Source organism: Colletotrichum karsti, assembly GCF_011947395.1.
Source record: "Colletotrichum karsti strain CkLH20 chromosome Unknown Scaffold45, whole genome shotgun sequence".
NCBI classification, from domain to species: Eukaryota; Fungi; Ascomycota; class Sordariomycetes; order Glomerellales; family Glomerellaceae; genus Colletotrichum; species Colletotrichum karsti.
In genome coordinates this window covers 235,118-260,208 of record NW_024065945.1, presented here as the reverse complement: position 1 = coordinate 260,208, position 25,091 = coordinate 235,118, and the positions used below count along the sequence as shown (strand labels likewise).

General features: G+C 50.8%; 12 protein-coding genes across 12 annotated transcripts; 6 read left to right on the top strand and 6 right to left on the bottom strand.

Annotated features, from left to right (window-relative positions):
• Positions 1–2,093: 2,093 nt before the first annotated feature.
• Positions 2,094–4,145, bottom strand: CkaCkLH20_11096 (uncharacterized protein; the record flags this gene model as incomplete). Its single annotated transcript, XM_038893810.1, has 9 exons — positions 2,094–2,311; positions 2,382–2,451; positions 2,511–2,810; positions 2,861–2,970; positions 3,032–3,286; positions 3,345–3,491; positions 3,538–3,901; positions 3,955–4,000; positions 4,054–4,145. 9 exons carry the CDS (start codon positions 4,143–4,145, stop codon positions 2,094–2,096), a joined length of 1,602 nt encoding a protein of 533 aa, XP_038740910.1.
• Positions 4,146–6,750: 2,605 nt separating this feature from the next.
• Positions 6,751–7,584, top strand: CkaCkLH20_11095 (uncharacterized protein; the record flags this gene model as incomplete). Its single annotated transcript, XM_038893809.1, has 1 exon — positions 6,751–7,584. One exon carries the CDS (start codon positions 6,751–6,753, stop codon positions 7,582–7,584), a length of 834 nt encoding a protein of 277 aa, XP_038740909.1.
• A 379-nt stretch (positions 7,585–7,963) lies between these two features.
• Positions 7,964–8,452, bottom strand: CkaCkLH20_11094 (uncharacterized protein; the record flags this gene model as incomplete). Its single annotated transcript, XM_038893808.1, has 1 exon — positions 7,964–8,452. One exon carries the CDS (start codon positions 8,450–8,452, stop codon positions 7,964–7,966), a length of 489 nt encoding a protein of 162 aa, XP_038740908.1.
• Positions 8,453–10,683: 2,231 nt separating this feature from the next.
• Positions 10,684–11,922, top strand: CkaCkLH20_11093 (uncharacterized protein; the record flags this gene model as incomplete). The annotated part of the gene is made up of 2 exons (XM_038893807.1): positions 10,684–10,941; positions 10,999–11,922. 2 exons carry the CDS (start codon positions 10,684–10,686, stop codon positions 11,920–11,922), a joined length of 1,182 nt encoding a protein of 393 aa, XP_038740907.1.
• A 228-nt stretch (positions 11,923–12,150) lies between these two features.
• CkaCkLH20_11092 (uncharacterized protein) lies at positions 12,151–13,213 on the bottom strand (the record flags this gene model as incomplete). Its single annotated transcript, XM_038893806.1, has 5 exons — positions 12,151–12,551; positions 12,606–12,674; positions 12,733–12,816; positions 12,880–12,956; positions 13,014–13,213. 5 exons carry the CDS (start codon positions 13,211–13,213, stop codon positions 12,151–12,153), a joined length of 831 nt encoding a protein of 276 aa, XP_038740906.1.
• Positions 13,214–13,760: 547 nt separating this feature from the next.
• On the bottom strand, positions 13,761–14,990 carry CkaCkLH20_11091 (uncharacterized protein; the record flags this gene model as incomplete). Its single annotated transcript, XM_038893805.1, has 1 exon — positions 13,761–14,990. The coding sequence occupies one exon, from the start codon at positions 14,988–14,990 to the stop codon at positions 13,761–13,763; it is 1,230 nt and encodes a 409-aa protein (XP_038740905.1).
• An 855-nt stretch (positions 14,991–15,845) lies between these two features.
• CkaCkLH20_11090 (C6 zinc finger protein) lies at positions 15,846–16,660 on the top strand (the record flags this gene model as incomplete). The annotated part of the gene is made up of 2 exons (XM_038893804.1): positions 15,846–16,310; positions 16,367–16,660. 2 exons carry the CDS (start codon positions 15,846–15,848, stop codon positions 16,658–16,660), a joined length of 759 nt encoding a protein of 252 aa, XP_038740904.1.
• Positions 16,661–17,655: 995 nt separating this feature from the next.
• CkaCkLH20_11089 (uncharacterized protein) lies at positions 17,656–18,372 on the top strand (the record flags this gene model as incomplete). Its single annotated transcript, XM_038893803.1, has 1 exon — positions 17,656–18,372. The coding sequence occupies one exon, from the start codon at positions 17,656–17,658 to the stop codon at positions 18,370–18,372; it is 717 nt and encodes a 238-aa protein (XP_038740903.1).
• Positions 18,373–18,571: 199 nt separating this feature from the next.
• On the bottom strand, positions 18,572–19,026 carry CkaCkLH20_11088 (uncharacterized protein; the record flags this gene model as incomplete). Its single annotated transcript, XM_038893802.1, has 2 exons — positions 18,572–18,938; positions 19,001–19,026. 2 exons carry the CDS (start codon positions 19,024–19,026, stop codon positions 18,572–18,574), a joined length of 393 nt encoding a protein of 130 aa, XP_038740902.1.
• A 471-nt stretch (positions 19,027–19,497) lies between these two features.
• Positions 19,498–20,448, top strand: CkaCkLH20_11087 (uncharacterized protein; the record flags this gene model as incomplete). The annotated part of the gene is made up of 1 exon (XM_038893801.1): positions 19,498–20,448. One exon carries the CDS (start codon positions 19,498–19,500, stop codon positions 20,446–20,448), a length of 951 nt encoding a protein of 316 aa, XP_038740901.1.
• A 1,027-nt stretch (positions 20,449–21,475) lies between these two features.
• On the top strand, positions 21,476–22,531 carry CkaCkLH20_11086 (uncharacterized protein; the record flags this gene model as incomplete). Its single annotated transcript, XM_038893800.1, has 2 exons — positions 21,476–21,660; positions 21,721–22,531. The coding sequence occupies 2 exons, from the start codon at positions 21,476–21,478 to the stop codon at positions 22,529–22,531; spliced, it is 996 nt and encodes a 331-aa protein (XP_038740900.1).
• Positions 22,532–23,378: 847 nt separating this feature from the next.
• Positions 23,379–24,337, bottom strand: CkaCkLH20_11085 (DnaJ domain-containing protein; the record flags this gene model as incomplete). Its single annotated transcript, XM_038893799.1, has 2 exons — positions 23,379–24,119; positions 24,179–24,337. 2 exons carry the CDS (start codon positions 24,335–24,337, stop codon positions 23,379–23,381), a joined length of 900 nt encoding a protein of 299 aa, XP_038740899.1.
• Positions 24,338–25,091: the final 754 nt, after the last annotated feature.

Below are 25,091 nucleotides of genomic sequence, written 5' to 3'. Positions count from 1 at the left end.
GATTCTGGAAGGGGAGAACCGTTTCTTTTGCATTTTTTGTCCTCGATGATTGAGTGACTTGTCTTTTGCTATTTCGTGACATGGGATGAACGTGTTCAGAGTGCCAGGTCTTTTTTGCCTCAACGTTTGAGTCTGTGCCACCCACATTACCTTCGCACAACCTTTCAGGATGACTCGGCCTAAATACACCTGACTAGACCGATCCGGTCATATTCATGGACTCATTATGTCTGTTGTATCGCGCTGCGGGTACCTTTTGTTGAAAATTCGCGACGCTGCCACTGCACGGTTGGCCCTGCTTGTTGGTGACTTGGCTGTCGGCGCCTGCGTTTTCTCTGGCTGGGGCTAGATTATGCGTCAGCCGGGGCGCTCACGAGGGAACAGGATTGCATAGGTCTGCGGGTGAGTCCTACAAGCACGGGTGTGCCCAGCCAGAGCTGTCATGACGAAGGAAGCAACGATAGAAAGTCGCATTATTAAAATAGTTATAGTGACTGTAGATGAAAAACGCAATAGGGGAGGTGGTGAGGAGGAGGAATCAAGGTGGTGAATCAGCCAGACATAGTCACACAAGTATTCATACTCAACACCGATGTGACGATCTGAACCTATCGTTCGAAATTGAGTCGTTTGCCGAGCCAAATCTGTTGAAATCAGTTGACTAACCACACATGCTATAAGACCACAGCTAAAAGGATTGGTCTGGCTTCAACTGATCAATTGACGGAGGCTTGTATTGATTCTTGAAGGTTTGTCTGTCAACTAGCTACTGAAGCGCACATCATCTCGAGCCGAGTTTGGTCAATATTCTCGCAGCACGACAGCTCGGCAGACCGTCAGTTTATTACACTGTTGATACGCCATTCCCCTTTAAAGCTGAACCACTCCAAGACGACGGAATAGCATCTAACAGGGCACGTTGTTACAACACGGTCCTGCGCCGTCATCAGTACACCATGATCCTGCACAACAAGTTCCGTCGCAATGACATCTGGCTTCGATCTGATAATAGCATTAAAAATTTAGCTTTAGTCCTTGCCTCAAAGCTTCATTGTCAGGTACAAGACTTACGAAGGCCCGGGCCAAGTTCCGGTCCTCGACAGCCGCCATGGCGTTGACGGTAGCGATGGCAGCCACGAAAAGGGAGATAATGGAAGTAGTCTTCATTCTTTTTGGCGATGTGGATCTTGGTATGTTGTAATCGTGTGTTTGAATTGCGTGACTGTCTCGAGAATAGACCTCTGTCAGTGGACATGGCCTGGCCTTTATACTTCCGTTGCCGTTTCCAAAGCTACCTAGACTAGAGTGAAACATCTGGATGCTTGAACGTAATCGACTTCGTGGCTTATGGCTACTTTACTTCATGTGTGATATATCGTTCCTTCAATCCTGCGCCAGAACGAAACAAGCAGGCACGAAGCCAGTAAGCAACTGCTTCTGAAGGAAATGAATCCTTTTGACTAACCTCGACGTTGTCTTATGTCTTGGCTCTGACAGCGATCTTTGAACTAGGGCGAGATCCGGAAGGTGATTATCTTGGCATCCACGCGAAGGATTTGAGGCGCCCTGTGATACCTGCTATGATATCTCCATCTGTCGGGCAGTTGCCACCAAAGCAGAAACATATCGTAAATAAATGGTTCTCGCCAGAGCATGCATCCATTGGAGACTATGTTCAAGGATAAGACAGACCTGGAGCGATCTTCGGTAACGGTAGAAGGCGTTTCAGTCCCGCAGAGAACACACGTGGTTTAAAGATAAGGCAGTCCAGGATGATTATCCGGAAGGATTCGAAATTTCGAAAGTCCTCAATGACAAGTTCCAGGGTAGCCCACTGCTCAAGTTTGGACCTTCTTAAGCAACGTCTCAAGGATCTTTCACACCGAACCTCTTCGGATTGAGCGTCATCCTCGGAAGAATACCTCCGATGACAGGAGAGAGACTCACAGGCAGCATATCGATCCTTCATCAAGACGGGGTTAGCGGCCTTGGGAATCGACAGATGAAGTCGCGAAGGCTTTCTCTGACTACCTCTCTGTCGTAGAGAATTGAGACCAGCTAATACAAACAAAAGCGGGAAATTTTCATGTCGCCTAAGCCTTCTCAATCTCACTCACACCAACGTCGGCTTCCTTCTTGGACAATCCACTGCCCCCGGGAGTGATACCCAATTCCCGTCTGATCGTCTCCATTCTCGCCATATCTTCCGCACCTTGATTGCCGCCAAAGAGCTTGTCCATGTCCTCGATCCTGACGCCCTTGGTCTCTGGAACGAAGAAGAAGACCCAAAAGATCAGGAGCACGCAGAAAGCTGTATGATGGTTAGCTCTAGGACAGCTTGGGTATGGGCCGGACGGCCGACCAATAGTCTTTGCACTCACCGAGGAAAAAGTAGAATGTCCCGAATTTGATAGCCTCAAGCATCCTGGGCGTGATGAGAGCGACGATAAACTGTTTGGAAACCTCATGTCAGCGAAGCATAATGCCTGTGGAGATGCAAAGACACTTACGTTGCTGAGCCAGTTGGTGCCAATGGCTAGCCCGACTGCCTGGGACCGAACGCCAGGAGGGAATATCTCGGATGGCATGATCCAGTTGACACAACCAATGCTGAAAGCAAAGTTCGCGATGTAAGTCCATACAAAGACTGCAGCCGCCCAACCGGCAGCCTTGTTGCTGGCCCATGAGTCCTTGTAAACCGCGTACAGTGTACCAACGATCAGTTGTGAGACACCCATGCCAACACCGCCGATGATCAACACCTTCTTTCGACCCCAGCGATCCATGAACATGATTGCGGGGATCGTGGACTACGCAAAGTCAGTGGATGTCTCCTATCAACGGATTCCGTGGTTCTTACGAAGAAGTTGATGCAACCGACAACGCCTGTGGCCAGCAAGTCCACCGAATTACCATCGAGGCCAATGTTCTGGAAGATCTTCGGAGCGTAGTAGATAATGGCGTTGATACCTGTCAAGAAGATTCGTTAGTGGCCGATACCTCTATGCAAGGTAAGTTGGGGATGGCATACCGGTGAATTGCTGTATAATCTGGAGGAGACACGCAATGAGCAGACGCCGGTTGAGATGGCGAACGACAAACAACGACTTATATCTCGCGACGGTAAGCTTCGTGCGCGATGTGACCCCAGGGTACATCGTCTTCGTGGTCTCTCGATCGAATTGTGCAGCGGCCATGATTTCGAGCAGCTCGAGTCTGAGGCGAGGGTCACTGGAGGGCACGCGGCGGACGCGGATTAGTGTCGCAAGGGCTTCTTCCTCACGATCTGCAGACTTCACGTCAGTGAAGCACCAGATGGAGTTCTCCAAGTATTCATAACGTACCTTTCATCAATAACCAGCGAGGGGTGTATGGCAAGAAGAAGGTCCCCACTGCTAGGACGATTGATGGAACGCACTGCAAGGCCAAGGGGAGACGCCAGGCTGCTGGAGATTGACCGTCACCAGTTCCACCAATATGTTGGGTGCCGTCTGCGTGATGTTAGTGAGGTTAGAGATGGTCTTCTGGTTCACGTACAATCCAGCCAGAAGGCAACCATGATTCCGACGGTAATCCCGAGTTGTTGCAGGGCCACAAGACTGCCACGAAGATTGGGAGGAGCCAACTCGCTCAAGTACAGCGGAACAACCATAGACAACTGGCCGATGGATAAACCTGCGATGAAACGGCCGACGAAGATCATGGGAACGTTGACGGCTGCAGCCTGGATAATCGACCCGATGAGGAAGACAACGTTGGCCACGAGAATTGTCCATCGTCGGGAGAGAGCGTCGGCGATTGGCCCATTGACTAGAGCTCCGATCATTGCTCCGAGTGTCAGCACCGCCACCATCCATCCTTGGAGAGTCGCGTCGTCTGCTAAGGTCGGAAACTGCTTCGCCTGTGTCGTGAGATTAGACTCTGGTCCAAAGTTAAGACGTGTGATCGACGAACAAAGTTGTTCATGACCAAGACGCCGCTGATAACGCCCTGATCATACCTAAACGAGACGATGAGTCAAACGAGGACGTTCACGAGAGTTGATCGGCTTACCCAAAAAGCACACCTCCGATGCTAGCGAAGCACGCTAGAAAGAAGATGTAGGGCTGGCGGATGAGCCCCTTGTATCCTATTGGTGTTAGCATTTTGACTGTTGAGCTTCCAGTTGTCGTCAACTTACCGGCTTCCCCATACGATACTTCCATTGTGATGACGTGCGATTACAGCTCCAAAGTCATAACAGTCAGGTGATAACGCAAGCAGTTAAGATAGTGGTTGAGAATTCTTGTCCCGGGACACGTAGAAAAAGACAGCAGATCGGATGAAGAACATCTCCAAATCTTAGAGGACATGATCAAGGTTATAAGGACGTGTCATCGGAGAATTCTCTCCAGAAATCTAGCTCATAGTCGACTGGAGACCCCGATGTTGGCCGGGGAAACTGGGGAAAGTGGAGGTTCGTGGTGCCATGAACCTGGAACCTAGCGTCGGGACACAGTGCTCCGAAGATCTGGGGGAATGTTGGCGATGCCCTTAATAGTACACGGTAAGGTTCGTCGCATGTTGTGTCGGTCTTGTGCACTCCGAACCCCTCGTGACCAAGTTGATGGGGCATCCTCTCCTTCATATGGCACGATGCGACGACGTGACAACGTCATCGCAGGAGAGACTTAACTGGAACATGACATGGTATCAGACGATAACGATGGGCTGGACGGTACCACTGGTCTTATACAGATGAAATGTCGCGATGGAATGTCGCAAACGGGGCATTGCATACGAGGCGGAAATTCCCATTGATTACAACAGTTCATCTTGCTGACTAGTTTGCTGATGAGGGCTTCAAACAAAATATCCGAGTTCCGAGACGCCATCTCGGCCGAGATATCATGATGCGGCACGGAATTATAACCGAGACTTTAAGTCATATCCATTAACCGCTTTCTTGAAATTCGTTGTAACGGTGCGTGCACTATGGCTCGTCCCTGTGTCTGGTGTTGAAGAATCCCGAAAGTACATATATGAACTACGACACAGGCAACTCCTGCCCCTCTGTGTGCATGCGAACTTCGCCTCTCTCAAAAGGTTAAAGCAGATATAACCCACGCTGGCGTCCCTTCAAAGCGGCATTGCCCGTTTCAACAAGAGAATCTAGATAGATAGAACAACTAAGTCTCATTGCCGCTTAGGAATGATTCAAGACAAATGTCGGCAAGATCTCAGTGGCGAGTCGGAGGTCACTATCGCTCCCGGTCTGGAGCTGACTTCATTCTTGACTCTGTCCGAGCTAATCTTTCATACTTACACCACTAAAGACACAGAAGGATTTGGAAATGTTCTTTCTGACATACTCGTGACTTTCAAGCTTCTTCTCAGGGGAACGAAAATCTCATCAATTATTACAGTCATGACATGAACAACGAAGAGTGGAATCTTTTGGATCTAAACTCATTGGAAGTGAGGTTCTGGACTTGAGAAGCGTCCAATTCGCATTGTATTGTCGCTTTCGTGTCCTTTGAGCCAATGGCTGGGGCTTTAAGCGACATCAGCGTGTTCGCCATACGACCAACGCAGCAGAATGGAAGTAGACTCGCTCATGCAGACACCCTCCTAATCTAGCTTTCTCGGTCGAGAAGAAGCCTGGAAAACATAGCACTGCCCAAAAGTCGCCTACCAGCTGTCATTTTGTGAGATGAGTGCGACGGAGTGCTCATGTCTTTACTAATGCACTAATTCTCGAGTCCATCAAGTTTCCAGTGCCGATGAGAGGAACCGCCCGCTTCCGCGCCGGGGCTCTCGGCAATAGTGGAGACAGCCCTTAGCTGTAGCCGTCGGCCCCGAAACTTGCCCGGTCGGCCTGTTATTTGACTGGAGGCGGATCGAGCAGACACCAGAGTCACCAATGAGAATCCAATTTTCTTTTTTGAACCTGCAAGGAACCAATAATTTGCTGCTTGTAGGATTGACACCCCTCAACGGTTAATGTCCGCGATGTGTGGAAACTGTAGATCTATACTTGAACAGGGAAGCTGAGGAAGCTGGTTGCTGTCCTTTCTGCTGCATAAACTCTTGCAAACTTCCGGGACATTTCATGGACACTGAGATCTTTGCCAATAAGAACATCAATTGTAGGTCTAATCATGCTCGGAGAAGAATTGGACCCCGGGTTTCGTCTTACTGTAGCCTCCAAGCCTTCTTCTTGGCACGACGGCCTTGAACTATGCAGTGGATTTGCATAAGCATTGTGACATTGCAGGGTTAGTTATGCAGCCACTTAGCAGTGCACAGCGCCAATCACTCAGAAATCGTTTTCGCTGGTGCCTTGTACGGAGTAGTGGTCCGGTTTTTTGTTAGGTGAACAGCTGGACGAAGTGATTGCACATGTATTTCCCTAATTTGGCCAACAAGAGGGGGGCGCAGCAAGTCAGGAGCGAAGAGCCCAATTTGCTGCGCAGCGCTGCTAAAAGTGTTGAATGCAATTGGATACTTTTAAGTGATAGATTTAGGACAGGTCTTACGTCACTCGGGATTTCCGACTAGGCTGAGCGCTCGTGATAACACATCTGATGCAGGTGATTCATATTCTCTCAGTTTACCATAAATAAGTCGAGAGAAATCTTCACGTTCTTTCACTACACATACTACGTATAGACTACTCGTCGTCATCAATTGAATCTTCATTCTGCACACAACGCCAAACCTCAAAACAACCAGACCGCATTCATACCCTTTTACAACAACATAGACAAAATGGATTACGAGAAACGCAAATCTCATGAGGCGTATGGCGACGCCGACCCCCCACCTTATCCCGGCAACAGCGCCGAGTTGCCCACGTACCAAACGCCGACACTCAACAACTCAACTTCAGACTCCAGAGGGCTGGTCCCCGCCACAGCCCGATTCCCGCCGACACTGAATTGCTATTACCAGTGGAAGTGGAAAGAAATTTACTACCTTGGTCCCTCATCCGATGAAAGGATGTTCGCCATCACTTTCGACAAAACCATCTTTTCCAGGAAACAAACAATGCTTCTTCGCAATGGACCTTCAGATGAGGCTCCAGTCCTGGCAACTGCAAGCCGAAGTGTCAAGGGGTGGTACGAGAACGCCATCATCAACGTAAACAAGCCCCACGGTAGCGGCAACGATATCGCCTTCGAGAGACCGGCAAACACCGGGTGGAGAAAGAGTGAACAGCGCGCCTTTCACTATCGGACGGGCAAGGGCATTGTGGAAGAGTTCCAATGGCGAACGTCTCACGGAAACGAAATCAAGGAGCTCGCCGGTCACTCCGCGGGCTGGAAGCTGGTGCGCATGATGGGCCCGGAAACCATAGGAGGAAGTTCGAAGAATCCACAACTGGGATACTCGAGTGACGGACACGAGGTTGTGGCAGTTCTGGCCCACAACACGTCGTGGAGCATGACCAAAGGATACAAGTTTGCATTCATGGGAACCGGTCTTACGGGGACCTTGGGCGAGGAGTGGGAGGCAATAGCTGTGCTTACTGGATTCTGGATGTGGTGGCAGCAGCAGATGACAGCGGCATCTACGGGTGCTGCTGGTGCCGGCGCTGGATGATGGAGGAGCATCTTGTTGGGCGTGATAGTTCTATAATTACGATAAGGGCAAGTGGGTGTGAGGAGTACTAGAGGAGCTATCGGGCAATTTCATGCCAGTATTGTCAGCATTTTGTCAGCAAACAGATACCAATGAATTCACTTTAAGTCGATCATAGTCCGATGGCAGTATCTTTTGATTCAGATTGTATCAGCGATGTTTTCGATCAACATCGTCATGTTCCAATTCATGGCCCTAGTACATCGTTTTCCGATCTGGTCCTTTAAAAACCTGACATCATTGCCAATTCCATGTCCGTCTTGTACATCCTCTCATAGTTATGCACCCAACGCGGAAACTGGGAGCGTCAAATTCTCTGCAAAAGTCTTGGTGTTCTTCTTCAAAACAACGCAAGGGGGTTCGTGGCGTTGGCAGGGCGTTCCTGGATCACGTCCCAGTGCTCCACGATGCAGGTCCCGTTGAAGCGGAAGATGTCCACAATAGCTGTAGGCTGAGAGGCACCAAGGGTATCGAGGCGGTAGTGAATATAGCCCGTATTATCGTCGAAGTTGTTATGAATGATGGTCATGTTGACCCCATCCGGCGTAACGAGGGTCGCCAAGAAGTCAATGGAGGCTTGCCGACCAGAGAGCACGTTGGGATTGTGTTGGATGTAATCCTCAGCTTGGTGGTTCAGAAGAGCTTTTGTAGTGTTCTTCTCAACATAGAAGTCGTTGACGAAGTCATTGAAGATGGCTCGCTGCTCGGCTGCGTTTGCCGGACGGGGAGGGCAGTTGGGAAGGTTGGTGGCAGTGGGTTGACAGTTGGCCAAAGTCGAGACACCGAACATAGCGCTGACGCCTATAGAAAAGGAAGAAGATACGCGCATTTTGGTTGAAGTGAAACTTGGTGTAGCAGCAAAGGAGTCAACTGGAAATGTGTAGGGTCTGTGGAGGATGGTGATGTTCTGTCGAGGAGAAACTGTGTGAGTTGAGTCTTCTAGAATTGAAAGAGATATGCCTCTTTATACTCGCAATATGTCAAAGATGTAGAGATCCAAAAGACCCGTGGTGCCTTATCATCTGCAAGCATCATTGAAGTCCGTCTACCAGGTAAGAAACAGTAGTTCATCCAATTCGTTTGGTGACGACTCCACACAGCCCAGTGATCTAATCCAAATCAAGCTTTCATATTAATTGCAATGATTCGGGAAGAACAAATCTGAGTTTAGTTCTATTCTCTTTCAGCCGACCTCAGCAAACCCTGCCTGACATCTTAGATTGCCTCACGAGCATTTAATATCCCCGGCCAGTCCATAACATGGACAGCTATCATTCTCACCTAAAGTTCCAGACCAAGCCTGGATTGAATTGTATAATTTGTTTCCCGAGCCGCGCGCGTGGTGAAACACAAAACCTTGTATGTTGCCGAGACCCATTACGATCGGGTTGCCGATGAAGCCCGACTGCCGATGGTACAGCAAGGGCTCATTTAGCTGCCATTCTCACATAAGCCGGCATGAACAAGGACTTTATTTACTTCCGGCTGAGACAATTCTTTGAGTTGAAAATAATCAACATTCTGGCGAAATAACTTAGTCTCTCTACGGCCATCTAATATTGCTTACCTGGCCACCGCAACATTTGGAATATCTCTCAGCTAGCTTCAACACGACTAGACGTGTCCATCAGCTAAATTCGGGTAAGTTGAAAAGTACTGCGTGATAAAAAGCTCTCATTACGAACACAATTGATTGAAAAGCCAAGTCTTCAGCAAGCATCATAACCGCAGAACACTTTGCGTTGATAGATATCTAGAAAAGCTTTCAATCGCATGCTCGGATCTTCAAGCTTGTCAAGTCACGTTATGTCCGATTATCCCCGATGATTTGCGCCAGGATCAGTGGCCAGGGTGTGGCTTTGGGTCTTCGGGCGACAGTGCTCCGATCATCATGGCCTCTGAGGGGTAGCTTAGTTGTGGCTTCAACTACAACCAGCAGCTGGTGTGGAGGTATCAAAGAGCATCGGCATGCATGAATTTCGAAACCTACCTCAAAGTCGGAAAGCTTTATTCATGTACCAGCGGATACCGGGTTGAGTGGCACGAGTTGAATTACCTACCCTTGTGAGAATTGGTACAGCCTCCTCCAGCGGCCAAGATGCAAGCGTCGCAGTCCAGGTGCTCCAACACGGCAACCGTCCGGGCTTGCGTCAACTGTCAGAAGAGAAAGAGCCGATGCATGAGAGGCAACGCATCGAACGACCCATGCTCTTACTGCGCCAAAACGGGAAAGACATGCAGTTTCGAGAGCCCACCTGATCGGACGCCTCTCACCCGGAAGAACTTGGACGCCGCAGAGCTTCGGTGCACACAGCTCCAGAACCTGCTGCGGTCGTTGAATCCCGATCTCGATATCGAGTCTGCTCTGAACCAGACCCATTCTCGGGTGGTAGACAATGACGACACATCACATACCCCGGAAGAATCAGACGAAGTCACGCCGCACAGCTACGAATGGCACGAGGGGTCATTATCACCGGAATTCAAGTCATCTTCCCATGAAAACGATGGCATGGCTATGCTTTCAAGTCACGATTCTGGTTACCTTGGTGAGCATTCTTACTTGATGTTTCAATAACTGCATATGGGCTAATTGACGGGTCGCGTCACACAGGAAGCAGTTCTGGGTCGCAACTCCTTGGAGAAATAGACTCCGTCATCCATGTGTCAAACACATCCAAGCAGGGCCACCCCACACCACAACGAAAACGTAGACGGCAATCGTCGAGTTCAGCTGGGCTTCCTCCGCCTGAAAGTCTTGACCTGCCAGCATCATATATCACAAGCCGTCTGATAGACTCATATTTCCTCCTGTACAACACATGCTATCCAATACTGCACGAGAAAACATTCCGGGAGAGAGTTAACGCCGGACATCGACAACGACTTGCAAGTTCGCCATGGCGCGTTGTGTATCACATGGTTCTGACTATTGGTCACTGGTTATCCAGCAGTGAGCCAGAGCACCTCCAGTCAGGCTACTACAGCGCCGCGAGGTCGAGTCTTTCAATCCAGATGTTGGAGTCGGGCACGATCGAAACAGTGCAAGCATTCTTACTAATGGGCAACTACCTTCAAAAGCGAGACCGCACCAACACGGGCTACAACTTCGTTGGTCTGGCGTACAGAATGGCACTGGGACTGGGCTTGCATCGTGAACCGCCTGGGCCCGAAGATACCCTCGGCCATGAGCGCCGTCGGCAATTGTTCTGGACCATATACTGCTTTGAGAGTGGATTCAACATCACTACCGGACGACCGCCCACAATGTCCGACGAATTCATCGATACGAGGATACCGCGCAACATCGATGATAAGGTATGCCACTCAGCAAATCTCATACCAGTCCTTAATCCATGTTAACAAAGTCTCCAGGAACTCTCCTTCAAAGCGCCCGTTCCTCTGGCAGTCAATTATCCGACTACATATTCCGCGATAATCTGTCAAGCACAACTCGCGAAAACAGCCGATGCGGTCTACCACGAATTCCTTCTTGCAAAGACCGCAGGAACCAAGGTAGAATACCGAGTGGCCGAGGCCATGGAGCGAGATCTAAACCGTTGGCGACAAAACTTACCCGGATACTTCCTGGCTATGGATTGTCCAATGTGGTTTAGAGCACCAAGAGCCGTCGTATTGTGGAAAGAACAAAACCTTCGGATCCTCTTGTGGCGTGGAAGCCAGAAACACCACAGCTACCTCCCGACAAAAGTCAGTGCTGAGGAGAAATGTCTCCAAGTTGCCATGCAAAGCATACACGACATTGCAACATTCTGCATGGCTAATGAAGCCTCCCTGCATCACGGCCTCATATGGTACGCCACGTACTTCTTGTTTCAGGCTACACTGGTCCTTGAAGCCAACTACCTCACCGAGAGCAGCCGATCAGAGGAGGACAGGGTAGCTTGGCAGCATTCCGTCTCGAAATCTCGCGTCTGCTTAAAGACTCTGGAAATGAAGAGCCGCTCAGCCAAGCGATGCTTGGAGATGCTGGATCGCATTCACAGTCAGTTCCAGTTTCTCCCACCGCTGGATCTCGAGCTAGATTCGAGCGGCTTTGGAGCTATGCACGTCGGCCAGGAAGCTGTAACGGTATATCCCGATACCACCATGATGACTTCTACCCAGGAGTTCATGGAACTGCCCAGCGAGAACGATTTTGCTTTCTATGGGGAGTGTCAACCAGTCTTTGGGGATGACACGGCGGATCCTAGTCTTCGCATGCTACTGAACGAGGCATCTTTAGACTTCATGGACAACATGCCTTTGGATCTGTTGCTTGGGGACTGGACCACGTAAAGTGCAATGGCGGTGACATAGGACCTAACTGCTCATCAATCTCAAATAAATCATTCGTTCACGACGAAAAACCAAGATTCTTACGACTTCAAACTACGCAAAAGCTGGACAAATTCTCATACTGCGAGCGCAAGTGAATAAATGATAATGCATCTAGCTCTAGAGTCTATCCTATGGCAAAATCTCTTAATCTCAATGAGCGCATTCTTTTCCGACCAGTGATCCCGCTCATGGCAAGACATAACCACCATCAATGATGACATCGCTACCCGTCATGTAGGTAGACGCATCACTTGCAAGGTAAAGGTACAATCCCTTGATCTCCTTGGTGTGACCTTGTCTTCCGAGTGCCGCCATACGATACGCTTCTTGCAGGGCCTGAGGACCAGCACCCATCTTCGTGTCGAAGAAACCAGGAGACACGATGTTCACCCGCGCGAACTCGCGCCATTCTCGCGCAAGAGACTTTCCGAAGTGCGTTACGTACGCCTTGGTGGCGTTGTAGACTGGTTGGTCAACGGGAACGTTGACGATGTGTCCACTCATGCTGGATGTGATGATGAGGTTGCCAAAACCTTGACGGTGGAAGACCTCGCCGGCGTACTTTGAGCAGTAGACGATGCCGTCAACTGAAGAAAAATGAGTGAAGGCCTCTCATGGTGCATGAAACTGTGTAGACTTACCGTTTACAGACATCTGTTTCCTGTATTCGTCCAGAGTCTGCTCCAGAATTGGCTTCGAAATGGCCATGCCTGCAGAACGTGTCAGTCGGGTGTCCTAGTGCAAATACTAACGCATTGAAAAGCTCACCAGCATTGGCAATGAAGACATCAATCTTGCCAAAGTCTTTCAGAACTTTTGCAATCGTCTCTTGGACCTGTGTTGACTCGGAAACTGCGATTCAGTTAGCCATACTGATCTCTATCCTCATCTCATATCAAATCAATATTATCTTACCATCAACCTTGTAAGCCTCGGTTTTCACATTGTGTGTGCTTGCCAACTCTTCGGACCTCTTAATAGCAGCGTCATTTCTGTCCCAGATACGTCAGAAACCCCCCGCAACCAGTATGATTGAGTTGGGAACTCACGAGTTGTACCATAGAGCGACATTACCGCCAGCTTCAGCCATGGCCTCCGAAACGGCCAGGCCAATACCATCAGCAGCACCTGTCACCACAATGACCTTTCCGGTCACCTTGAGCTGGTCCAACACGTTGGACGGGGTGTTCGGGAATGGGCGGGGGAAGCCCTCCCGGGTCTTCTGGCAGTCATCCGTGGACATAGACATTTTGGCGAGTTGTTGGCAAGGTAAATTCAGGAAAGTTCTCGGTAAAAACTGTATCTTCTCTGATCAATGAAACCAGGTCAGAAGAGTTGCTTTATCGTGAATCGGAGTTGAGACGTGGCATCGGCTACTCCGCTCCGCATCGGTCTGCTGTGGTCCGAAGGCGGGACATGCTGTGGGGGCGGTGATGTCCACCAAACATTGGATCATTGGGGCGCATGTCACCATCGGCCAGACCAATCCCGGCGGGCAGTGCTCCTTAAACGGAGTGACATTCATGACGTCATGGCATTTCAAGTTCTCAAGGTTCGAAAGCGTCTGATCAAAGTTGAATAGCCTTCTTATGTACTTCACATTCAGACGCTACCTATCAGCTGAAGGGGCTTTGATGCTCACGCGGCACAAGGAGGGTTGAAGTCATGATGGAGGGGCAGCACCCACGACTGCCGAGTTGATACGAGAGCTTTTATTACCAGGCCAGTTCGTTGCAGAATGCATACATTGAGTTGAGGTTTATAGACACAAAAGTTACTCAGCGGTATTGCGTAACTCATTCCACCATCGCAAGCATGTACTTGAATATCTCATCTGAGTCGGGTCCAATAGGGTTCGCTAGGTCGAAAGCTTTCTGAGCGTCATCAGGAGGGTAGATCAACTTTTGGTTGATGAACTCCTTTACTCTTTTTGCCTTGTCCCCAGTGAACTTGACCTCCCTCTCCCACCCGCCAGTAATCACTGCACCCCAGGAACCAAGATCGAGGCAGCAGTTGTAAGCCGCCTGAGTGTACTCAGTCATCGGCTCACCGAGGACCGCGGCCGCGGCATTGTGTCCCGACACGCGTCCAAGCTGCAAGGCGTGCTGGCATGACATCAAGGCATGATGTCCTTCGGTATCTGCGAGGGCAAAGGCAGTGTCACCGGTGGCGAAGACGTTGTAATTGGCTTCGGTTTGGAGAAAGCGGTTGACATGCAATCGGCCGAGAGCGTCCTTGGGCCCGGGAATCTGCTTCGCCAACGTCGAAGCTCTCATCCCGGCAGTCCAAATAACTGTTTCGGCTGGAATGCGCTCGCCTGATGCCAGTTCTACTCCCTCTGCATCGACTGCAGATACTGGAGATCCGAGTCTGACTTCGACTCCAAGCTCTTTCAGGGCCTTCTTGATGGTTGGACGCGGGCCTGGGCCAAGTTCAGGGCCAAGCTCCTCCGCACTTTCGACCAGAATGATCTTGGGACTATTGATGTGTGTAAGTCGGCTGGGTAGCTCTGCTGCAAGCTCGATTCCAGAGAAGCCGGCACCACACACCACAAACGTGTTACGTGCTGTGCTTTCCTCGAGAGAAGGAAGAGTCTTCAGGTGACGATCGAAGACGGCTGCAGAGTCCAGAGTGTCGATGTCAAATGCATGCTCCTCGATGCCAGAAACGCTTTGAGGTCGGTTCAGAGAGCTGCCAGCTGCTAGTATGAGCTGATTGTATTCGACAACTACTGCCTGGTTATCTGTTGATCGGACTTGGACGCTCTTTGATGTGGTGTTGATAGTCTCGGCTCTGCCCTGCAGAAACTCGATTCCAGCAGATTCGAATAAAGGGCCAAGGTGATGAAACATGTTGGAAGTATTGGCTTCGTAAAGCCTGGGTCGGATGGCCAGGGACGGTTCGGGGGCGACGACAAGGACTTTGACGGCGTTCCCTTTGTCTTTGAGGTTGATGAGACGCTTGGCTGACAGAGCGCTCCAGACTCCAGCAAACCCAGCTCCAATGATTACAATTGAGACCGACATGGTTACAGATTGTGGAAGTTGTTCTCCGAAATCAACTGAATAAGTAGAAGTTTTGACTTGATACCAAAGATAATGCGCAAGATGTAAGACTGCATCTAGGCAGCTCGACAAGCTACATATGTAATAAATGGCCATACATCGTTCAGCAGAATCATCGTTTCACCAGGTAAAAACTCGTTGTATGGGTCGTGCTCTAAGACCGCCTAGTGGGAGCCCTTTGTCATCACCATCACAGGCGCTGATATCCGAGTTCCCATGCCGCTATCCCGGATCGAGTACCCGAATACCCGGATTCCCGTGTCGGATCCCCGCTCAGCTCAAAGCTTGCGATGAACCCACCAACCAAGATTTGCCCGCCCATGGCCATTCATGATGGATCCTTCCAACGCAACAACGTCTCGGACGCAGGCAGCGACTCGATCGTCTTTAGCTTGCTTGCCGTGTCGATCTAGGCACCTCAAATGCGACAACAAGCGACCACAGTGCAGTCGATGCCTGGAATTTGAGAAACAATGCAGCTACGCTCCTTCACGACGAGGAGGTTTGGATCGTGCGGCTTTGGCTGAGCGTCGCAAACGCCTTGCCGAACCTCAATGTATCACTGTTTTATCGAACGAGATATCACCACCTCCGCAGCCGTCCCAGTCCAGTCGAACAAGACTACAAGGGCCATCATCCTCGACGTCACCAGGACTCGCCGGCTTTGAGCTCCTCGATGGCATAACCGTTGGCGATGAAACCATACCATCTACGACGCCATCTACTGGCACGGAGAACATTGAGAACGACTTACTGATTAGTTCTTACTACAAGAACTTCCATCATTTTCATCCCTTTCTTTTACCACACAAACACCTGCTACGCCTTCACAAAGACCCCAGCATATCATTCAACTTTGAACCGGTCATCGCAGTAATGCGGTTGATGGGGCATATCTACGCAGCCAAAGAATGGTCCCCGGTTCTAAAAGACCATGCTGAGTCGTGCCTGTCGCAGTCGCAACCAGACGACCCGGTTCTGGTACAAAGTCGCCTTTTGTATTCCATCGCATTGTTCTGGTACAACTTCAAGGATGAGTCAAAGCAGCAAATGGACGTTGCGATACGAGTTGCGGTTGACATCAAGATGTTCCACGCCGATTTTGCGAAGAGCCACAGCTTTGGTGATCCTGTGATGGCGGAATGCTGGAGGCGAACGTGGTGGATGTTGTTCGTAATCGATGCCTACTACGCTGGGACACTGGGGACCATGAACTTTACGGTAGTGGATGTAGAGGCAACGGTTGAACTGCCATGCGATGAAGGAGAGTACGAATCAGGGGTGAGTACGGCATCTATCCAGACACCTACCGTGCAAGTCAAAACTGATGTCTCTAGGATATTCCCGAGCCACAAACTCTGGAAGACTTTGACTCCAGGGAATTCGCGCCAGAACAGACATCTTTTTCTTCCTTTGCCTATCTCATCAGCGCGGTTCGCTGTGCAGCTCAAGCGATATCCACGACACCGAAGATCGCCTCGGCCGGCGACTCTGCACACCTCATTCAGTCGGCCGACTCTATCATTGACGGATGGGTGCTTTTGTTGCCGAAGGACCGACAACAGGTCATGTCGAAGGCTGGGAAGATTGACGAGATCATGTTTCAAGCCCAGTTGTTGATCGGAGTGTAAGTGACCCTCGGTTTTGTCAGTAAGAATCTGCTCTGACCGTGATGATCACAGAGCCACCATTGGACTACACAGGCCGTTGTCAGACCTCCGATTCAATGCGGTGGAAAACGTCTCAAGCTGTGCTCGCGAGCCCCCGCGCGACAAACCGAATTCAGATCTTATCAACGTTCATACTGTGAGAGTTCTGAGAGCCATCGAGTCACAGATACGCTTATTGGCATTGCCAGTGCGGCCTTTTCATCACAGTCCTTTCACTACCTGTATGGTCAGTGAAGGGACCCTGGCGCTGCTCTCGGCTTGCAATTTTCTGCTAAAAGGTGACAAGTTGGCCATTGCAAGAAACCAGATCCGGCTCACTATTGGGTGTCTTTCGTCCTTGGGAGAAGTGTGGCCAAGGACAGCGAAAAACGTCAAGGAAATACAAACCATCGCTCGACATGTGTTGGGCATGAAGAAGAAGGAGATCATTGCTGATGGTCAGAATACTCCGAACACCAGCAGCGTACCCAGCCTGTCGGGTGACGAGGGCCAGGCAAGTCGTGGTTCAGAAACTGAAACATCAGGAGTCGATGCGGACATCATCACTTCACTCGGGTCGATGGATGATGTCTGCGGGTGGTACAGTTTGAGTGATCTAGGGCCAGAAGTCACCCACTGGATGGGAAGTGAGCTTATGGACTTTCAATAATGTCACTTTGTCTACTGGCAAACTTGTCGAGCTGTTCATGAAAGAGGACTTGCCGTAGGAAGTTGCACATGTTGCATTGGCACAAGTCCTACATAAAAGGAATTTGCGGGAAGGATAATCGGGAATCAATCAGTGGCAATACACTTGACGGAAGTCTATGTCGGGATCCCGCGCCTATGCATTCGAATGTACATAAACTTGCACGCGTACATCTGCATCCCAAAGACTAATGCTGCCAGTCAAGCCCTACATTGACAACTAAGTGTTCGGTTTCCTCTACTCAATAATCTAACCATCACAACTCAAAATGTCTGCCCACGACGTCATGTGCGCCAATCCCACCCGTTTCGCCATTGTCGCATGGCAGAACATGGATCTCTTGGACTTCGCTGGACCCTGCGAGGTCTTATCTCACTTTAAGAACATCACCGGAGAACGTCTCTGCACATTGACAGTCGCTGCAGACAAGGACAGGGTCTCTACTCCCCAGGGCATCACTATCGGTCGCGACGTTACCATCGACAAGATGATCTCCCACATTGCAGATTTCGACGTACTCCTCATCCCAGGAGGCCATGGCTTCTCCAACGATAACCCGCCGAACGTACCGAGCGTCACAAGAGTTATTGAGGCATTTCTTTCGCTCCCGTCCCGTGGGAAACAACACCAGGAGAGATTCATCTTGTCTATCTGTGCTGGTGCTTTCTTCTTGGCCCAAGCCGGCATCCTATCTGGACGAACCGCCACTGCTCATTACGGGCGGCTGACCGACTTATCGCTGTTTGCTAATCGGCACGGGACTGGCGGCACCAGGGTCGTGAGGCAGCATTACGTTGATTGCGGAGTCGACGAAGAGAGAGGTCTGCGTATTATCACTAGCGGAGGAATCACTAGCGGGCTTGATGCGACCCTTTATCTTGCAGAGTGTCTCTTTGGCAAGGATGTTGCCGAAGCAGCTTCAGCTACGCTGGATTATACTTGGAGGAGAGAGATGACCCCATTTGGATTTTCTCAGCATCTTTGAATGATAGTCAAAGCCCATTTTAGTCTGAAGTGTCATCTGTAAATCAGATGTTTTTACCCAATAAAATTACATGTATTCATTGTTCATGCTCTTAGATTCCATAAGACTATTATGTGAGGATGATGAGTCAAGCGTCAATACAGCTGAAGAACTCTATTGTATCTCAATGACCCCTTCTGGTAACATTCTGTGCAAATTACTACTTCCATTCCTCGTCAATCACCGTCAAATTCTCGTATCCCTTCTTCACAACACTAGTATCGACGATGAACACCGCATGAAGCTTCGCAACATCAACCTGGCTCGGGTTCTCTCCCACAGTGTGATGGCAGCCGGGCATTTCCATGAAACTCTCGCCGACCTCGTACACCCTTGGCGGGTTCCCGTTCATCCCGCTCAAGACCGTCCCCTCAATTACTTGAGCAACAACCGTAGCACCGGCGTGTCGATGAGGAGGGGTGAATCCATTGGGGGGATAGACTACTTCGAGGCCGACGACGGACTTGCCGGGTGCGTTGGCGAGCTCGTAGTCGTACAGGACTTTGCCGGTTTCTCTTGGGCGACCACTGTGAAAAGTCAGCAGTGCATCCGGTGCGGCATAGTGTAGCTTTTTTGAAGGTAGACCTACTGGTTGCTTTCGGCTGTGCGGTTCATGATTGTAAGAGATAATGTGTGGCAAATTGCCCACAAGCGACTTGTTGACGAGAGTGATTTCCGCTGACCTAGGCACGGAACAGGTGGAACCGGGTGTCGATAACTCAGGCGTAAATTACAACAGTCTCGAGATCTGCATTGCAGATATTTGTGCTATTTTGCGATATATGTGCCCTTCAAATAAAATCCCAAAAAGCGGGCAACATAGGCTTTGGGAGTTTCGGCGGACGGTAAATCGGGCTCTCGCCGCAAAAGCGGGTATCCGGATACCCGCGGCGGCCCCACTATGTCCGGTTTCCCGGCTTGCATTCCCGGCTTACACGACTATGACCACATCATCACATGGTGCCAAAATAAGGGGTTTGTTTCTTAAACCAGGCTCTTCAACGCAGTATAGGTATCAGGTTGCACGCATGTCCCAGTTATACAAGATCCAGTACACGAACATTAAACACGTCGACAATTCACAAGATGAAAGGCGTTCAGATTCTTGGGGACATCACTTCCCCGAAGATCACCACTACCACATCATTGACCAGGCCCGTCCCAAAGAATGCCGAGATTCTAGTTCGCGTTTATGCTGCTGGTGTCACCGGCGACGAGGTCCTATGGCCCGAACTCTACCAAACCGCGACGCGAATCCCGGGCCACGAAATATCAGGCGTCATCGCCGCCCTAGGGCCTGACTATGACGGTTCTCTGGAGATTGGTCAAGATGTCTTCGCGTTCATCTCGGCTGACCAAGGCCAAGGTCAGGCCGAGTACGCCATTTGCTCCTCAAACGAGGTTGCTCCAAAACCGAAATGGATATCTCACCAGGAAGCCTCGGCGCTGCCTATCCCCTTACTTACAGTATGGGAAGCGATGGTCGATCATTCAAGTCTCAAGCCCGGTATGAGAGTGCTGATCACCGGGGCATCGGGTGCTGTCGGTAGCATTGCCGTTCAGCTGATGACCCAGGTAGCCGGAGCCCACGTCATCGGGCTAGCTTCACCTCGGAATCACGGGAATCTGAGAGAGCTCGGGGCGCAAGAGACGTTCGACTACAACGCAGAAGGCTGGGAAACAAGCATCGACGATGTTGACGTCGTCTTTGACACCGTTGGCGGGGAAGTTCTGAAGAAGTGCTGGAAGACTGTGAAGGCCGACAGTGTCATCATTACAGTGGCGGACCCGGCACCGAACTGGGCTTTTGCGCGATGTCGACCAACAGAGTCTGCGAGCCACCCCGGGGTCCGATATGTCTATTTTATCGTCTCTCCCAACTCTGAAAGATTGTCGAGAGCATCCCAAAGGATCGATGACGCGTCTGCCAAGCCTCTCGTTGTGACGGTGTTCTCTGTTGATGAGGCGGCCGAAGCGTGGGAAGCCGCCCGACAGAGGGGACGAGGGAAGAAGGTTGTGATTTCCTTTGAATCTTAGGAAAGAACATGGCTGGTGATCGTAGAATGGAACCTAGCAACCAAGTGCAACAATTACGCGATTTAAATGCCGACAAGCATGTTCTGGAACAACATGTGCATTGGTCCAACTGCAAACACATCGTCTCTCAAGCCCTGGCTGACAACTCCCATATCTTTTATCATGTTCCTAGCTGAGACCTTCCCAATCATTATAAGAAGCCGCAGAATAATACACGTTGTTCACAACTCCATTTTTTGCAGACGAATACATATGCATGTTCTTCCGCAACCTCACAGTCTGGAACCGAGGCTGAATAGTTCACATCACGCGCCAGCATGACCGAGGAAGGCAATAAACTTACGTAGACACAGCAGGATCCTCCTACAGGACCCTGAAAATGACACCCGATAGAATTTTGTCAGTATCAAATGCCGAGGCAGGTCTTACCGGGCGGGGACCGCGGGATCCATCGTAACAAACATCTGGCCTCATACCAAGAAACCGTTTTGTTTTCCAACGAGACCAACTCGCCGACACAGTTTCGACAAACATCGTGCCAAGCCATATGTTCCATGCTATCAAACATTGGGAGGAAAGATGAATAATCGATCCTCTTTCATCCCATCTCTTACAGCAAACCGAAATGCACGTGGCCCCCTCCGAACCTTATTATCTCAATGAAACGCACAGAGGCGGGAAACATCCATCCCACTGCGTAAAACGAACAGCGGGAAGATCAAACCCGATCCGAATAAACGCTGGGAAAGTCCAGATGAAACCTCACGCGAGAAAACCTTCCCTTACCCCGGCCGACACAGCTATGTGTGAGAGTGAGTTCTCATGCAAGACATGGCCAGATCGGAGGTGAACTCTGCGGGGTGTGATGAACTCCTTGATTGAACATAAAATGCTAAGCTAACCCCCGTGAACACCTTTCCGGGTCGCAGGTTCTGTGCACGCAGCCAGGCTGTCGACGGGGCTCTCACTATATCTGGCGATACTCAACTTGATCTCTGCGAGAGCTTGCTGATATCGGCGACCCAATATGAGGGCCATCTCCCACATCCACGCCAGCGCGCTACTTTGGTTAGCCATCCTGCTAGGTCTGGCTCAGAGCTTGCCACAGAATCAGGGCGGAGAATCCCCCGCAGACAAGGCCAAAAAGGTCCCCCAAGGCATTACGAAAGCCAGAGATGGCTCCGTGATCCTCGACACGACGGAGCAAGTCAAGTAAGTCTCCACGCCCAAAGCACCTTGAAGACAAAATACGTATTGACCACAACTCTGTAGTGGTCTCGACATCCGGTTCCGCATCAGCGGCCCGGCCGGAGACTTCACGACAACAAGCAAAGTCCCAGGCGGCGGCAAAGAGCCCAACGCCAAGGGCAACCTCGGCCTGCACGTCCTTCTCCACGGCGACAGCGGCCAGTCCTTTTTCGACATGCCCAACCAGGGCGTCAAGGACGGCCTGGCCGGCGTGACGGTGCTCGCGCCCGACCGGAACCTCCACTGGGGCGGCGGGCGCGGCTTCAACCGCACCGACGGCGTCGCGCACGCGCAGGCCGTCAACGACCTCGTGCAGAAGACGCTGCCCAAGTACATGGCCTTCAACGCCTCCAAGGTCTACTTCACCGGCATCTCCGGCGGCTCGCTCATGCTGTCCGGGTACTTCATCCCGGCGCACATGGGCAACTACGCGGGCAACGGCGTGATGCTGGGGTGCGGCGCGATGGAGCCGCGGGTGACGGTGACCTCCGGGGCGCGGGACGCGATGATGAAGACGCGGATTCACTACCAGTCGACGCAGAAGGAGCTGCAGCACCTGCAGGGCTCGATCGCCGCGACGATGAAGACGTATGAGAAGCTCGCGGGGGAGAAGGGGTTGAAGACGGAGCAGATTAACAAGCTGCAGACGGCGAATAACAAGCCCGATGGCGGCCATTGTCAATTTGACGGGAAGGGGTTTGGGTCGGGGATTCAGCTTGTTGCGGATCACTATGCGGCGGTCATGCAGGGTGGGAATGGGGAGATTCCGGGGATTGGGAAGGTTGATCAGGGGGTTTCTGGGCAGGAGTTGAAGTTTACTGGCGGCGCGCCGTGATGAGATGGCGGCGATGTAGTGAATCGGTTGGAACAGTGAGTCTACGGTTGTACACCTCATACCTCACAAAGGACCTCTTGACTATCAGGCCATGTCTGTGGCAATATCCAGCGAATCGACTGAGTTCAAGGTTAAGCGACCGGCAAATACCACCACTATTGTCCATGCTCAGCGGAACCACAAATCTATGTTTGTATTTAGTACAGTTGCGGTCTTTAACAACTGAAAACCTCTTCCTATCGAGTGTGATTCCTGGCAACTTTCTGAAGTACACCAACAAACCTAGCTCTCCTCATCTCTGATATCCAACCCTACGCATTTGCGTAGTCAAATCCCCAAACACAGTCGTGTTTCCACAACCCAAGCTAATTCCCTCTCTTGAGATGACTCAAAGAACGCGATATCCAGCCTTGCACTTCGGGCAAGCTAGAAGATCGCACTGGAGACCTTTCCAGGCGAAGGTGGCTCTCTTCTGTCCACACAACCCCCAGGTCGTCTTTCCATTCTTCTTCTGCCCGTTGTACCAGAGATGGTCACAATTCATCCGACCAGGCTCTCCGTTCAGCTTCTCTTCCAGCTCAAGCTTCTCGAGACGCTCTCACGCTACCTTCTCTCGCTCCAACCTGTCTGCTTAGCCACTTGTTCTGTTCTTCTAGCGGCCTTCTCTTTCTTCTCCCGTCGGAGACGCTTAAAGACAGCTTGCTGCTGCTGCTTTCTCGCCTTGCGAGCCGCTTCTCTTAAGAGATACTCGACCATCCATCCCTCTTTTTCTTTCAAGTCGCTGCCTCTCCTCTTCCTACCATCTCTCGAAAGCTTTCGTTGCCTCTTGTTGCCTGCGAATTTCTTCTTATTCTCGGCCGACGGTCTCTCTGGCCGCTTTCTCTTCTTGCCATTCCCTGATACGGGCCTGGAAGTCTTCCATGGCCTTTCTCTTCTCTTCGGCTTCCTTTTCTGCTGCTCTCATGAGAGCTCGCTCGTAAAAGACTTTCCGCTGATCTTCCATCCGGTTGATGATCCGTTTCTCTTCAACTTTCCTTTTTCGATGAAAAGCTTTGATGTCCTCTTCCACTCTTGCGTCAAGGCGCCTGTGAACTTCGCCGATGGCCTTGGCGATGGCCTTGCGCCGTTCTTCTTCGAAGAAAGGTGCGATTTCCCTTCGAATCTCCTCTTCGCGCTTTCTCAATCTCTCGTGAGTTTGGTTCCTCACTCGTTGCGCCGCCGTATCCACCCGGACAGTTATCTTCTTGTCGCATCGGGTTCGAATATCCGTCCATTTGGCCGCGATTCTTTCCTTGATCATGCGTTCTGCCACTAGGAAAGCTTCCCACTGGTCTTGTTGAGCTTCAGTCGGGGTTCCGTTTCGCTCAGCTCTCTGGCGTGCTTCTCTCGTCCAAGAGCTTTGGCTGGCCCGTTGGCGTTCAACTTCTTCCTGGGCTTGACGTTCAGCCTCCCGACGTTTGGCTTCTTCCTCCGCCTGATGCTTTTGCCATGCTCTGTACCGATTCCATTTCTGTCGGAGGCTCTTGTAGTTGAGGTCGTACTCGTACCGCTTTGCATCGTCCCGAAGGAATTCGAAAGCTTCTTGGATCTATGTCAGACGGTTTAGCTAGGAATAGCCTTTCTCTGCGGCGGGGTAAGTGAGTTGACCTTGCGAAACTCGTGCGCGTCGCCACAATTTCCGGGGCCGAGCTTGTCCGGGTGATGCTTCAGAGCCAGGACCTTGTGAGCTCGTCTAACCTCTTCGGCAGTGGCCGTTTGCTCGACACCGAGGTCGTCGTAGTAGTCCGGAACGTCGGGAGGCTCCATCGCAAGTGTACTATGAGGAGGAAGAAATTTTTGTGGTGATGTTTGGGTCGGTGTGGTGTGGACGAGGAGGAGGTCGAGGAAGGAAGGAACTGCAGAAGGCTTGAAGACCAGATCTGCCTTTTTCTTTTCTCGCTTCGCCGGGCACCTTCCTTCGACTTCACAATATTCAACGGAGATACCGTACTAACGGTTCAAAATAAAGACTGGAAGAACCAACCTGAGATGGATCCTACCTTATGGACGACCTCTCCCATCTGGAGGAAGAGGTACGTACCATCGGACACTTCAAGGTTCCTTCGCACGACCAGCCTACCTTTTTGCCTCATCCTGCCTTCTTTCAAAGTCTGCCTACCCGACTTCTTTTCACCTCTTTTTTTTCTTCCACAGAAAACCTTTCCTCCCTCTCCTTTCCATCAACCTCGTTATCTACCTGCCATCTGCAATATGGATCTCAACCCTTCTATTGCCGTCTTAACCCTCAGTGCTCGGTTTGCCTGGGGCTTCAAAATCGCATCATTATCCCATTCCAAGTGGAAGGGCCCCGATGGCAGAACTACCTCAGGTGAGGGTAGAGTTTTCCAGTCTCGTCTTCTTTCCTTCAGTTCCTGTTTTGGCGCGCGTTGTTTCCTTTGGCTGCAAGAGCAGTGGCGCGAGTGTTATGATCAAATTTGTCGTCACTCGGCGCTTTTCCTACTGCATTCCTTTTCTCTATATGTTCCTGCTTTTCTCGCCACGCCTCTTCTGCCCCTTCCCA